Source organism: Callorhinchus milii, unplaced genomic scaffold, assembly GCF_018977255.1.
Source record: "Callorhinchus milii isolate IMCB2004 unplaced genomic scaffold, IMCB_Cmil_1.0 Scaffold27, whole genome shotgun sequence".
NCBI lineage: Eukaryota > Metazoa > Chordata > Chondrichthyes > Chimaeriformes > Callorhinchidae > Callorhinchus > Callorhinchus milii.
The window spans coordinates 1,692,132-1,706,637 of record NW_024704768.1 but is presented as its reverse complement, the minus strand read 5'-3'; the positions used below and the strand labels follow the sequence as shown (position 1 = coordinate 1,706,637).

Below are 14,506 nucleotides of genomic sequence, written 5' to 3'. Positions count from 1 at the left end.
TTTAGTGTCTTGAAAAGTGCAACAGAAGGGATTGTTAATGGTACCGAATTCAACAGATTACATTCACTGTGTATAATAACTGCACTCAAATAACTTTAAACTCTTAACGTGCATGGGGGGATAGCGTTACAGTGCGTCTAACGGGAACTAAATGTACTTATGTTAGATTTCTATAACCTTTGTGTAAAAAGACCCAATAAAAGCCCATAAATGGAGGCCGCCTCAGTCTGTGTAACAGTCCAGGGGTCCGTTAGTCTGTGATAAAGACCAAAGGAGTAGATACTGAAAGGGATTCGTGTTTAATCCAATGCTATTCTGTTTGTCTTGCTCCAACCTGGGTCAGTATAAGCTTATGTAATATATATTACATCAATGGTCCATGTGCTGGATATTACATTGGAATTAGGGCAGGAATTTAGCTAAAAAACAGCAATAATCTCCAAGGGGGGACCTCGCCAAGTCACATCCTGTATATTTGTTTTTAGAAACGGACCTTTTTTTTTATTTTGAGACTCAAAGGAAACAACAGCACAAGTCCTTTCTGACCTCACCCCGCAGAAACCCGCCGGGTTAGCTTCATGTCTCAACCCCATTAACAGCAGCGGTGAAAGTTGTGATCCCGTCGTCTCTCTGAGGAGAACGTTTCTGCTTCAGGGGTAGGAGTTTCATCACAGCGAAGAGTGAAGGCAAATATTGGATTAGAAAAGACACTCCCTAAAAAAAGATTACTCGGAAACATTTGTTTAAAAAATTCTCATCACCCTGCATAACCTTTCATTCAATTTCCGAAACACATTTAACAATAACAATTTAACCCAGTGAGCTTAATCCGGTGGAGACGAGTTAAATTGTTATTTAAAAATATGAAATGTCCCCATTTCCTTGGAATTGAATTGAGCGATATATCCATGCCTTTTTTCAATAATAATAATAAAAAAGATGAAATCACTTTATCATTTTATTTTCATTCCAATACATCTCTGTGAAAAGGGCGGGAGCAATCCGGAAGTGCTCCATTGTCCTGAAGGGAAAATAAACTTTAATAGTAGGGTTGATGATGATTTATTTGCGCAGAGAAAAAAAAACTTGAAAGATTTTTCTTAAAAGAGAACTAAAAGTTACACCGAACCGTCATGTTACCAAGTAACATGGTACCAAGATAAAGAGAATATTTTATTAAAAATAACTTGTATCAAAATATATTCTAAACTTTATCCATGTCCTTTCAACGGGGGTAAAGCGTCCAAAGTGCAATACCGGTCAAATCCCAATTTATTGATAAACCAATCCTATCGGTAGCCCAAATAAAACTTAACTGGAACCAATATAAAATACTTGCAAATTCTTCTAAGGCGAATTGAGTACAACAGGACAAAAGAGGAATGTTTATTTAATCGGAGAGACAAAGAAATGTATACACACAAACAAAGGTGTTTGGCTTGTGTGTGTGTGTGTAATGTGTGTGTAAATGTCTGGCTTCCCTTGATCAGAAATATACCTTGGTATTTCTTTTCCCAGTTCAGTCCCCGGTGATAAATTGTTCCAGGTTCCTTTTTTTGTAGTTGTGCGTGTGTGTGTGTGTCTGTTTTGTTTATGTCGATGGTAACGATAAGACCAGAATAAGACAGAGTCCCGCTTCAGTGCCAAATCTAATTGTTAAAGCCGCCCATTTTCGAGTGTTTTGAAGTTGCCAACGTTTTTTCTTAATCCACCGAATCTGTCCTTGATATATCAAACTGCAAAAACGAGTCACTGTAGATTGTTTCTGTTTACCTTAGTCTAACCTGCTGAAGTGGGGAATCCTGTTCAGTGACTACATCGTGCTCTATCACCAGCAAAGTTCATTCACAGTAAGTGCCGAGAAAAACAAAGTGTTTGTATCAAAAATGCATCTATTCCTAGTTAACCTTTAAGGTGGAGTTCGCACTTCAAGGCAAATAAAATCTCAGCAGCGCTTCATGTCTGGACTCTTGCGGGGCATGTTTTTGGGGTGGCTCGGTGTAAGAGAGGTTGGATGAAGAGAAGACCATCTGGACAAATGGTTACCACAAGTTTTTTTTTCCTGTTGTCTGGTTCAATTATCCAGGGAAGCCACTTGGAATTGTCTGCATTGTTGATTAACTTGGGAATTTGGGACGGCGAGACAGCGACCCATTTTCAGCCTTGTTTTCCGTTGTATCCGAGGAACACTCCTTAATTTCGCTTGGATCTCAGCAGCTAAACAGCTGAACGTAACTGACTGAATTAAACCTAATACATGGATCTATTTGAAACTTTAGGTCGGCGTGAAGACTTCGCAAAATTTAAAAAAATGAAAACAAAAGGCTTTTTTATTTGGGGAAACCAACCCAAAATATTTATGCGGAACTACTTACAGGAAAAAAATATCAGTGATGCTGTTTCACCAATATCGTTCACAAATAGGTTTTCATGTAGTGAGGCGGCGCTTTGCTTTATTCGGTTGTTGAAAACTCGCAGGGAAAATGTAAGAGTTTGTACCATTTTCTGAATTATCCATTTACAAAAGTTTATTCTAAACAACCTAACTTTATTATGCGAGTAAACTGAATCTTCTTATGCGTGTGATACGAGAGAGGAGTCAATCCAATATCATGAAATTGAAACAACAGTCCAATACGAAAAAATAGCATTCAAGAAATGTTCATAGAATAACCATTTATTCTATCTGTTAATAATAGTTTGGGACACTGTTTTCTCAAACAGGCCAACATTGTAAATTAGTAGGGCGATGCACTGACCGCAATTGTTTAATTGTACCTTAATAGACAGGAATGTATAAGTGTGGAGGGCCATATATTTAATGCAGTAAACAGAGTGTCAGACCAACTTATAATGCCTTGTATCCATAACGCGAGGCGAGTAAATCCATCGTTTGGACAGGGAGAAATATTTTATTCATAATATGAAACAGAATTTGCAAAAAAAAATAGATTTGTGAATCAGAGCTGAGACGTGTCACAGCCGAAAGACAATCGCGTTTATTTGAGTACATTTGAAGCTGTTTCTGTAATGTAGCAGTGATTGTCTGTAACAATACAGAACAACTGTTCACCTTACCTGATGTTTAGACTGTTTAACGCTAATACTTGATGTGATGATTTGCAATGAAGAGGTTGTGAAATGTGCATAGGTAGAAAAATTGGACAAGTTTGAAGGAGCTTTATGTAAAGGAGGGAATGAATCAAGTGGGTTACAGGTGCAAAAATCGTAGGGCGAAATATGTAGCGGCCAAAAGCCACCAATTTGAAGTGGGAACATTGCAATGCGGACCCATTGCGTCTTTTCTGAAACATTTTATTTTAAACACCACCTCGAAAAGTATCCGATTCCAAATGCTAACAACAATTAATATGATTGCATATGTGTATTTGTTTCATGTAATCTTTTCCATCTCACAAAGAGCTATTCCGACTGCACTAACCGTTTCAAACAAAAGTCTGAATCCTGGTTTATCCCTTTCTAATATGTTTTTATAATCTGTGTATCTGATGATATATTAATTTTATATCTATATAAAACTGAATCTGATATTTAGAGAATGTTGGATATTAGGATATTCAGCAAGTGAGCCGTGTATCAATATCTATCTATCTATCTATCTATCTATCTATCTATCTATCTATCTATCTATCTATCTATCTATCTATCTATCTATCTATCTATCTATCTATCTATCTATCTATCTATCTATCTATCTATCTATCTATCTATCTATCTATCTATCTATCTATCTATCTACACTGACTAACTATTTAGTAATATACTTTTCATAAACTGCACGCTAACATTTAGATATTTTCGCAAATCCCAGTAAAAAACACAATGCAGGTAAATCATATGTGTCATTTTCTTTAGTTAAAACAATATTGCTCTCTTCGCACTCTTCCTATTTTTAATGCGTTAAAATAACTACCGTTTCCCGGAAGCTCGGGTGAACTTCCCTTCAAACGTTTACCAGCAAACAGGCGACTGAGCATCAAAATAATTAGCCACAGTTGTGGAGCATTAGATTGCTGATGAAAGAATCATTTAGTTATGTGTATGTGTGTGTTAAGATTGTTTAACGACAGAGACACAAAAAGACCTGTTGAGTCTGTGCGAGCAACAGCGTCTCTCTCTCTCTCTCTCTCTTTCTCGCTCTCTCGGGAAGTCTTATTAGGCTGATAATTGTTTCACCTCCCGGTATTAAAGAAGGGAGTCAGTCGCCTCCAAGTCCCACCCGCTCTCGGCAAAGAATGAAATGAGGAGAAGGGGGTTTTAAAATAAGGAAGGGCCCTCAACATGGCGACAGTGCAGTACATTTGCACACGCCACAAAAAATGCATTACATTCCAGGTTGTTTGGGAGAAAATTTACAGCTTTAGCAATAAAACTTTACGACTCGTTCAGAACTTCCATTGGCCGATACGGATCATGTGGACGAGAGACATGGACGTGAACTTTTATTGTGGTTTTTCTGAGAGTGTTTCGCAGTAACGCTGTCCTAAACGGCTCTTGTGTAAGGGAAAGGCGAGACAGATCCAAACTCCCTCTCCTCAATATCTTTTCATTTTTTTTTGCTGGGGAGGGGATGAAGTTCGCGAGATTCCCTTCCTTCCCAAGTCTATTTCTGCGTTGATTTTTTTTTAATTCTCCTCTCTCTCTCTCTCTCCCTCTCTCTCTCCCTCCCTCCCCCTTTTTTAACCAATCTACCCTTGGGACAGAAATCAAGAAGCATTTTTTTTTCTTTTAGGAAATGCAGTTGTTATAAATATCACCGCTACTTTTTTTTTGTTTTCTCGTGTACGGGGGTGGGGGCTGGGGGGTGGGTGGGTGGGGGAGGGGGAAAAAAATGTTTCCGAAATTCGCCACATCGACGTCGGAAAGGTTCTTAATAGGTAATCGGTTGGAAGAGGAGCGAATGGGAATCCTACTTTCCATCCGGGATCGGTTCAGTCCGGGTTTAGGTAAGCCTTTGGATTTGTTACAACTGCCAACATAAGAGTTTGGGGGTGGGGGGGGGGGGGGTGTGGGGGTGAAATCGCGCGGTCGGGGTATGGTAGTGATATCGGTTCGGAATCTTGGTCTTAATGTCAATGATAAATGTAAAAAAAAGGGGTGAGGGGCGTGACGTCATTGGGGGCTTATTTCCGCTTTTGGGGGGAAATCGAACCTTGATCCAAAATAAATGCGCCTTTTCGCCCTGTTTTGGTTGACGTTTTTTTTAATGAAGAAACTTAATTCCGTAATTAAATTCAAATGGATGCATCGTCAACCATTCATTCCCCGACCCCCACACACCCCTCCCTGAACACTTTGGAGTGTAACAATACTCTCGCCCGTGGCGCTGCTGAGCTGCGCAGAACCTTTCGTTAAACGGAATAAAAGCCCCTCTCTCTCTCTCTATATATATATATATATGTGTGTGTGTGTGTACACGTGCCCCCTCCCTTCCGCGACCTCGCAGTGTTCTCTCCCCCTTTATTCTAAAGAATGTCGAGCGATGCAATATTTTAAGCAAAAATTGCCCCCACCACAACGCGTGAAAAATGATAAAAATAATTAGAACAACGTTTTAGTGAAAATGTACTGATTTTTTCGCGAGGAAGGATAAAACAAACGCCTGATCTATGTTGTTTAAATTCATTTATTGAAAAGCTCATATATATAACATATGTGTGTGTACGCGCTAAAATAATGTATTCACATAATCCCATGTTTTCCTCTTGTTGAAACAGAATAGTTAAAACATTTACGCCTTTTGGGGATATAAATACTTGAAAGGCAATTAGGATGTTGGTCTTATTTCTTAGGCTTGGGAGTGCAGAAGGGAAAGCTTACAAATCAAAGCAATTCTGGTTGTAATTACAAAACCAAGGAACGGGTAAATGAGCTCTATACAGCCCTATGGCTGCCAAGAGGTGTAAATTGTTTCCTTCGGTCGCGCCCTGATACAGAGCGACTGTTTTTGTCTATTCTGGAATCTGTTTGTGCTGTAAATGGATGTTGTTGTGTTTTCTGAAACGTTTACAACTTATCTACCAAATTTTATTTGTAATATGCCGTTGCCCTCACGAGCGGTAAAAAAAAAACCATCAAATATTACACCAGTTACCGAGGCATCTTTCGCTCAGTTCATATCATTTATTCATTGAAGTTTTTCAAACCCGGACGAATAGCAGGTATCTGTCAAACCAAACTTGTGCAGAAATTCATACCCACAATTTGCAGGCCTGACAATACAGCCAAATATAACGAAGACCATTTAGCTAGGCAATCGTGATTTCAGTATTTGCATCGTTTTAAAATTAATTTAACATCACTTGAGAGACCACAGGCGGATCCGCCAGGGACAGATACCCTCTTGTGATGTCGCCCACAAAATATACCGTCAATTCGCTTTAGAGCATATTCTGTGAAGGGCTTTATCAAATGCAATGATTATTATTATTATTATTATTATTCTTAAAATTGAACCATGTTTAGCGTTCGAACGTAGTGCAAACTTTAGAAATGCGCAGTCAAGTGCAGGTGTTGCTCGGTTTATTCCATTGTTTAACCATAATATTATATTTAGGGTGTTTTTTTGCCATATCCGTTTAACGAGCAAATGCAAAAAGGCTCCACTCAGGCGTGAAGCGTGCACTGTATATTGTGTGTAAAATGTGGGGCACAATCTGGATAAATACCTGTCTGGCAGAGCACAAATACACTTCGAAATCTGTCATTGGAAATCATTCCTAAATTGTCTCTAAGTGGATCAGGAGTTTCAGATTGATATACAGGATTAAACAGAGCGAAACCAAATTATTATGTGCTTTGTATTTTCCCCGAAATGTAATATATTGATGAACAGAAAACTCTACAGATGATGACAATTTGGCGTCAAATATATTTATAAAACAACTCCATTCTGGCGCTTTTCAGTGAAGTGTGTTGGCCTGTACTGTAGCCGTTAAACAAAGCTCTCACTTGCTCACCCCCTCCCTTGTCACCGATTCTGGGCTGTGTGAAAGCGCGGAGGGAGAAATGTTATTCAAAACTGAGCTGGAAACGGTTGAGAGAGCACTCCGGAAATTAAGCGGAGTGAAAGTCGTTTTAAATGACTCAGAACTGCTGTAAATTTGGTTCTGTGAGCACTTAGCAAAGGACAGCCCCGCGATTTCAACCCAACGGCCAGGCTGAAACCCAAAGGCATCAATGGCGGAATCATTGGGGGAAAAAATCTAATGACTGGTTCATCAGATCAAAGGCTCTACTTAAGGAATTGGGAAGTGGAATGCATTTCCACCTGGGGCGACATTTACTCTTTATTTTCTTGGCAGTTCAGAGCATGTAGAATTGTCCGAATCCTATAAACCTAGAAGACTTTTTTTCCCCTATAACTTCTTTTAAGAAAACTGCAGAAAACCGATTCAAAGAGAAAACTAAATTCAATTATTTTCCTAATTCTGGAGGGTTCTGAGATGCTTAGAGAATATTCTGGACCGGGTGGAATTTCTCTTCCCTCCATAATTATATATATATAAATAATATGGAAAGAATATAATATATGTTCTCTCTATTTATGTGTGTGTGTAAAATTAGAGTAGAAAAAAAGTTTTCAAATTATGTTGGAGAAATAATTGTGCATTTGGTGTTGCTGACAATTGTTTCGCAATTTTAAATGGGACTCAGACCTTTTGAGAGCACAAACGTATAAGCACATCGGTGTGTGCCCTGGAACAGAATAAAAATATTTACCTTCTTTGCAATGTTTGTGTGTGTGTGTGTGTGTGTGTGTGTGTCTGCAGAGAGCCCATGACACCGCTGAGACTTGCTGTGGTGGTCCAATATACAGGGCAATTTTAATTTTAATTCACAAATGTTGTAGGTGTTAGGTACGATCTTCATTTAAATAAACGAGAGGGGGTGCGTTTGAGTAATTCGGGTCCCTGCGACACCAGACTGGGCGAGTGGTGTAAGTCATAAAGAATTTGACCGAAGAATTTTTACAGAAGGGGAAAAAGAAAAAATTGCGAATTTAATTGGAAAAAAAAGCTGTAAAGCCTGTTATTTTCCCCCTTTGTGCGCTGGACTCTGGTGTTTCATGTATTTTTCATGAATTTTAACGTGTTCAGCCGTGCTGCCACCACGTGATGGTCTCCAGTCAGGACATGGCGCACTGTAACTATGAACCACAAGAGGTTAAGCAGTTTTATAGTGACAGGAGGTCTCCCCCTTTAGCGAAAATAAACACAACACAAACGATACCATATTTGAATTGAAAATACAAAGTTTTATTCGTTGTGTTTATCCCCCCACCCCCCCCCCTCTTTTTTTAAAAAAAAGAAAGCCACACACAAACAACACTGTTCAAATAGCCATTTTTTTTTTGCATCAAAGGTTGTCATTTTCTAGTCATTTTTGCATTATTCAAGAAGGCCCTTTATCTGGAAAACGCACACCAAAATAAAATACATATGCAAATGTATCTATATACGTTTCATAATCTTCCTTTAAAACCACAGTGAAGTTTATAGACTTGTTTTATCTGAATGAATCATCTGATTTATGGGAAAAAAGAGCAGTTCACAGGAATATAACTGTTTATTGGATAAAATGAATCGTTATTACTGTTGGCTAAATAGGGCATAAACCGGATTGCAAACGTGAAGTAACCATACAAAGATAACAAGCTTCTTTCCATGCTGTTGGGGGGTGAGGTGGGTGGGGGTTACAATAGAGAATCGGGTTTGCAAAACGGTGTTCATTGCTTTAGGTAACTAAATAACTGACTTGATTTTAAAGAAAAAAGTAAACTTTTGTATTTTGATACATATATACTGCGGTTAAAGGTTTGGAGATAACGCGATAACTTTCATAAACCCGCAATGACGGATATAAGACACAATAGGTTGAAAGAGAGAACGCGTGTGGAATAAACCTTATTATGTTTTTTTTTAATTCAAAAAAAATCGCTCGATATTTTCAGGTTACTGGTGTGGACAGAAATGCAGTCACGGTACTATTTGCACACAAGATACATTCAGAGAATAGTTTTTTTTTTAAAAATGTAACATTACATTGTCGAAAGAGTTCTGTCCTCAGCAAAGCTTTTCCTCCAGGCCTGTAGCCCAGCCAGCTCCGAGCTCACAAACAGTCTTGCGCCAGGCTCATTGTGTGCAGCCCTGCACAAGAGGTTCCGGCCACTCAGTCCAAAAAAATACCCCTAAAACAGACACAAAAGAAAGAGCACAATTAAAGAAATACACCTTGCAACTATATGCAAGAAATTGACTGCATAACTGGTGCACAGCGGCTTTACATGAAGAGAACAGTCGGTCAATAATTCGCAATTGTGAAGAACGGTTATTGACAAAAATCAACGCTTTACTTAACCCCAGTGTTATATATATATATATATATATATATTAGTGTAGGGGGAGGTAAGTATTTAAACTGTTGTTTTTTTTCATAAGTTAACGTCTCTCTAAATATTGCCTATTTTTGAGGCATATAATTGCTGTCTTATCTTCAAACCTCGAGTCAATGGCGATCAATGGTTCAGCATGCAAGCAGCCAGCAACAACAGAAATTCGACAATTTATTTCAATAATCTTCAAAGCAAGTTCCCAGGAAACATTCATCAATTAACTGGCTTAATATAGTTGTTTAGCTTTAATTAAATCAATACTGGTAATAACCGAAAGAAGTAGCGAACGGCTTATTCAATTTGTGTTTGTTTTCTTAAAAAATGCTTTACCATAAATGGGTTTAATTATAGTCAAAGCACGCTGACTTTGATCATAAGGGGCTTCAGGAGTTAGGGGGCTAAAATTACAAATACGTTTCAGAAAGTATGAACAGATATACAATATCAACAGAACGACAGACAGACAGACAGACAGGCAGACAGACAGGCTAGACTGTGTGTGTTGTGTGTGTGTTTCCCTCCCTTTCTCACATGTTCTCCTTCATTGTGGCAAAAAAGGCTTTCTTTTTGCGCGTCTGGTAAGAGTTTCAGTCAAATGATGTTTTAAATTATGAAGCCAATTTTCGTTTCAGCTCAGACAGAGTGAGAGAGAGAGAGAGAGAGAGAAAAAAGAACGCGTTTTGCTAGTAGGAAAACCTTTGACCTAAAGACTCATGAAGTACTTCTCTTTATTGGTTTCATGTTCATATATAAAAGGCTATAAACTTCGGGGGGTGGTGGGGGGGTTCTTTAAAAAAGACAGCTATTTTCCTCTAGATTAATTTCAAACGATTGAAGCATTTGGTGAGATGTTGTGAAAGTCAAAAACGCCACTGAAAGTGTTACTCTGAATAGCTTGCACAAAATAAACATGCAGCTAGCTATATTGTGGAACACAGTGCAGGCAAACTTGCCATGCTTGCACACTCACAGCGAATAAAGCCTGACACAATAGTCGAACAAAAACGAATTTAATAGGATAGAAAGGGGAGAAGAGATGAGAAGCAAGGAGAATAAAGTTGTGTTTTTTTTAATAGAATGCTTGTGAGCTGCTCGTCTTAGAGAGTTAGATATTTAGGGGGCAATTTGGAATTATCTTTCCCTCTTCCCTCTCCACCCAAGCAAACAATAGAACATTTTCTTTGATGCAGATTATTAGGAATTTAGTGCAAGGAAACCTCGAATCTCAATAACTACAATACAGGGGGGAGGGGCTGCCAATAAACTTAGATTCCTCGACAAACTAAAAATGGTTTCTTATCAGCAAACGGTTTATTGTGGGCTGAAGTTAGAACGTTTTTATTGGCTCCCCCCCCCATTTTGAAAAAGTATATAATGCTAATTAATGCACAACATCGACTTCCCATTCTGTCCTTTTAATATACCTAAAAGTTGAATTTGTGCATTAGGAAACTCAGGGACCAGATTTCTCAGATTTTTTTAAAAATTAAGCAAGAAACTTCGAGAGCTAAAGGATAAAAAAAATCTTTGCTTTTTGCAGTAGTGTTGCTGTTTTTTTTACCCTCAAGCCTGATATATTTCATCGTAATTTGATTATTCGATACGATTTCTAGGGAGAGAGAGAGAGAGCAAAAAGACGTGTGAAGCATATATGTAAAACCATATTCAGATTTGCTATGGGAGGTTATCTTTGGAAGGAAAACAGGTCAATCAGGATGTTACACAATATTTAAGATAAAGATCTGTAACAACACGTGTGTCTTTCTTTCTATCCCTTTACAATTCAAGAGCACCATCCAAAATATATTACTTCAAGGAGCTCATGTCTGTAAACGCACGTTGAAGCAAATAACCTCAAATAAAATTCAGGCAGCAATTTTGTATTTTCCCCTCCCCTTATTTTTTTTCCCTAGAAATAGCAATATTATTCATGTAAAAGGTAGGAAATTGTCCAGCCATGGCGCTGTGGCTTGTTTTGCAATCCTACCTTTCATTTGGATTGTTAAGGGTTTTTTATACATATATAAAAAAAATACAAGACGTAAAGCTGCCTCGGATTTCGCGTACTTTCACTCTGTTTGTCTTGGGAGTCTTGAGTCAAGCAGAACAATTCACCCCCCACCCCCCCAAACCCCCCAAACCCCCCCTCTCGTCCATGACACACAGGTTGTTATTGGTCAGAATCGAGTCAGCTGACGTTGTCATTTTGTCTGCCTTGTAGTGGAGCCGTCCCTTATAACAATCTTGTTACAGTCTGTAAACTCGAGTCCAGAAAAAATATTATTGAAAAATCATTCAATAATAAAGGCAAGGCTTGAGCTATGAATTCCTATTTTGCAAACCCATCGTTGCCTTGCCATTTAGCCAGCGGCCAAGAGATCTTACCCAGCGCCGGGTTAAATTCAGCCGCTTTTGATCCAGTCAGGCACTTTTCCACGTACGGGGCTGCTGTGTCCCAGGGCAGAATTTATTCCTCTCCGTATTATTCCACACAAGAAAATGTGGTGTTCGGCTCCGGCCGAGCGCCATTTGACTACGGATCCAACGCGTTTTACCAGGAAAAAGATCTGCCAGCCAGCTGCAGGCAAAACGCATTGGGAAACAATACAGACAACCCCATTGCCCAAGATCTCAATGGGGAACATATCAGGCGCTCAGCACAAGAAGAGAAAAGCAATTTCCCAATATATCCCTGGATGCAACGAGTCAACTCACACAGTGGTGAGTATTGGAGACGTTTCATAGTCAATTTATGGTTAGATAAACGGTATATATGTGAACCTATAGACAGCTACTTGTATACTGCACTCTATATCTAACTGAAGGCATCTATCTTAGATTGCATCTCACACCAGCAACCCAATCCGAAATTAGCCTCTTAAAACCCAACACTTTATTTAGATTTGATGCAGATAAAAATATGCTTATCACTAAGCCTAGCTGTACAACTTGAATTACGTTGCTTCATCCATGTTAACACAAGGGAAATTGCAATCTTACTATTATTATATTTAAAAAAGGCCAAAATTCGTTCAGCAAGCAGGAATTTTTCACATGAAAGCAATAATAATGGGTTGAACAGGACAACGGATGTGTCAAATGTAATATAAAGAATGGGATGCCCTTCAGATAAAAAATACAAACAATTAACGTTTATTTATTGATTACATTTTACTGCGTAAATTGCCTATAAAATAAAAAAAATGTTAATGTTTTAACATTAAGTTGTATAGTGACCTCTTATCTTCTCTCCCCACCCCATCCCCTCTCTCTCTCTCTCCTTCCCTCTCCCCCCCGCTCTTGTATAATATTTACAGGGGTGGGATATGGACCCGATCGTAGAAGGGGTCGTCAAATATATTCCCGGTACCAGACCCTCGAACTAGAGAAAGAATTCCATTTCAACCGCTACCTGACGAGACGCAGGCGGATTGAAATCGCCAATGCACTTTGCTTAACGGAGCGCCAGATAAAAATCTGGTTCCAAAACAGAAGGATGAAGTGGAAAAAGGAGAGTAACCCAGCAGTCCCGCCTGTGGGCGCCCAGGAAGGAGGCGAGGAGAAGGAAAAGGACTAAAATAAAAGAGGGAAAAGTCACCTTTCTGGGAAAGATTATTCTCTTCCCCAAAGTTATGTAATAGTTTTAAAAAAATCACACATCCTGGATCTATCGGAACTGTTGGTGCTAGAGCGAAGGAGAACATTTTATTTATGCATAGTCCCCATTCTGTAGAAAGTAGGAGAAAAAACGCGCCCGAATGCCAGTCAACGGTAGCATTAGCTATAAATGTACTCAACCGTCTTAATTATGTCTTCAGTGAAAAAGGGACCTATGTTAATTATTTAATAAAGTGCTTATTTTTTTTGAAAGTTAGAGACACCGCGAGTATTTGTTTGTCGTGTAGCTTAAGGCAAGCTTACAATGAGATAAAGACTGAATTTATTGCAGAGAGCAGAAGTTGTGTCAAGTTTTTTTTAAAACATTAGGGGTTATCTTGCAAACAAATCTAAGACAGGTTTTGTTTATAACTGTGGCGGTACACAGTCGAAAGAGATTTTCCTCTGTACTCAAGGGTTTGTGCAGGCCGAGTATGTGTGTGTGTGTGTGTGTGTGTGTCTGCATGTGGGTGTGTATACAAATGACTGGAAGAAATCACACCAACATTGAAAACGATTGACAATAAATCCTATTGAAAGAGCATGTAGGGGAGGACACCTCACTGTAAATACACCAACCGAGTGTAGTTACACAACGGAAATTGATACAACACATAACTGTACCTGTAAACTCATAAAATGGGGAGAAACACGGGCAATGCACAACACACACACACACACACGCCATGAGGTGAATTAGTTGCAAATTAAGCATTAAACAACAAAGCAAAATTCAGATTTGCCCTTATAAATAAATAACTGTGCACACAGATTGAGGCTCAAACCTAATTGTTGGCCTCTTGGTGAATGAGCTAATGGTAAATTGGGGTAGATAAGAGCCATAAACCTTCTAAATTAAGGCCGGAAGGATGCTTCCAATGTTGCAATAAATGAACCAAGTACATACATTCTACTAAGGTGTAGCCTAGAATGTATCTACGAGGCTAAAATTATCATTTTATTCCAATATTTTTACTTAAAAAATCTGACTTAAATAATGTCAGTCAATATGCCTGGGCTCGAAATTTCAGCCCCCAAATATTCGAAAGCAATTGCTTTCATTTGCCCTCGCTAGCTTCATTTTCTTTCTCTATTTTTCTCTCTCTCTTTCGCTCTCTCTGCTTCTCTCTCGCATAAATCGAGGAAGCGAATTTGTTCACTTTCTGTCTTGATTTCAACAAATGAAAACACAAAGCGACCACATATGTGTTTAGTGCAGCCACATAAACAGGAAAGCATAAGTGCACGCAATTCTTCTAAATATATTTATTATAGTATGCTTTTGTTTAAAAGCTTGTCAGCTTTAGTTCTAGACGGATTTTAAGAAGAAAAACAAGTTTGCTTGCGACAACTTCGGTGGCAAATGTGTTGCGTTTTACAGTAATGTACAAGCACCAGGGATGGTACATTCCGTATTGTTCGGAATCTTTTAAA

At 38.7% G+C, this 14,506-nt stretch overlaps 1 protein-coding gene across 1 annotated transcript; it reads left to right on the top strand.

Moving 5' to 3' along the window:
• The first annotated feature begins 11,555 nt into the window (after positions 1-11,555).
• Positions 11,556-13,368, top strand: LOC103189312 (homeobox protein Hox-C6). Its single transcript, XM_007909660.1, has 2 exons — positions 11,556-12,136; positions 12,733-13,368. Exons 1-2 carry the CDS (start codon positions 11,737-11,739, stop codon positions 12,990-12,992), a joined length of 660 nt encoding a protein of 219 aa, XP_007907851.1. The 5' UTR covers positions 11,556-11,736; the 3' UTR covers positions 12,993-13,368.
• The last annotated feature ends 1,138 nt before the right edge of the window (positions 13,369-14,506 follow it).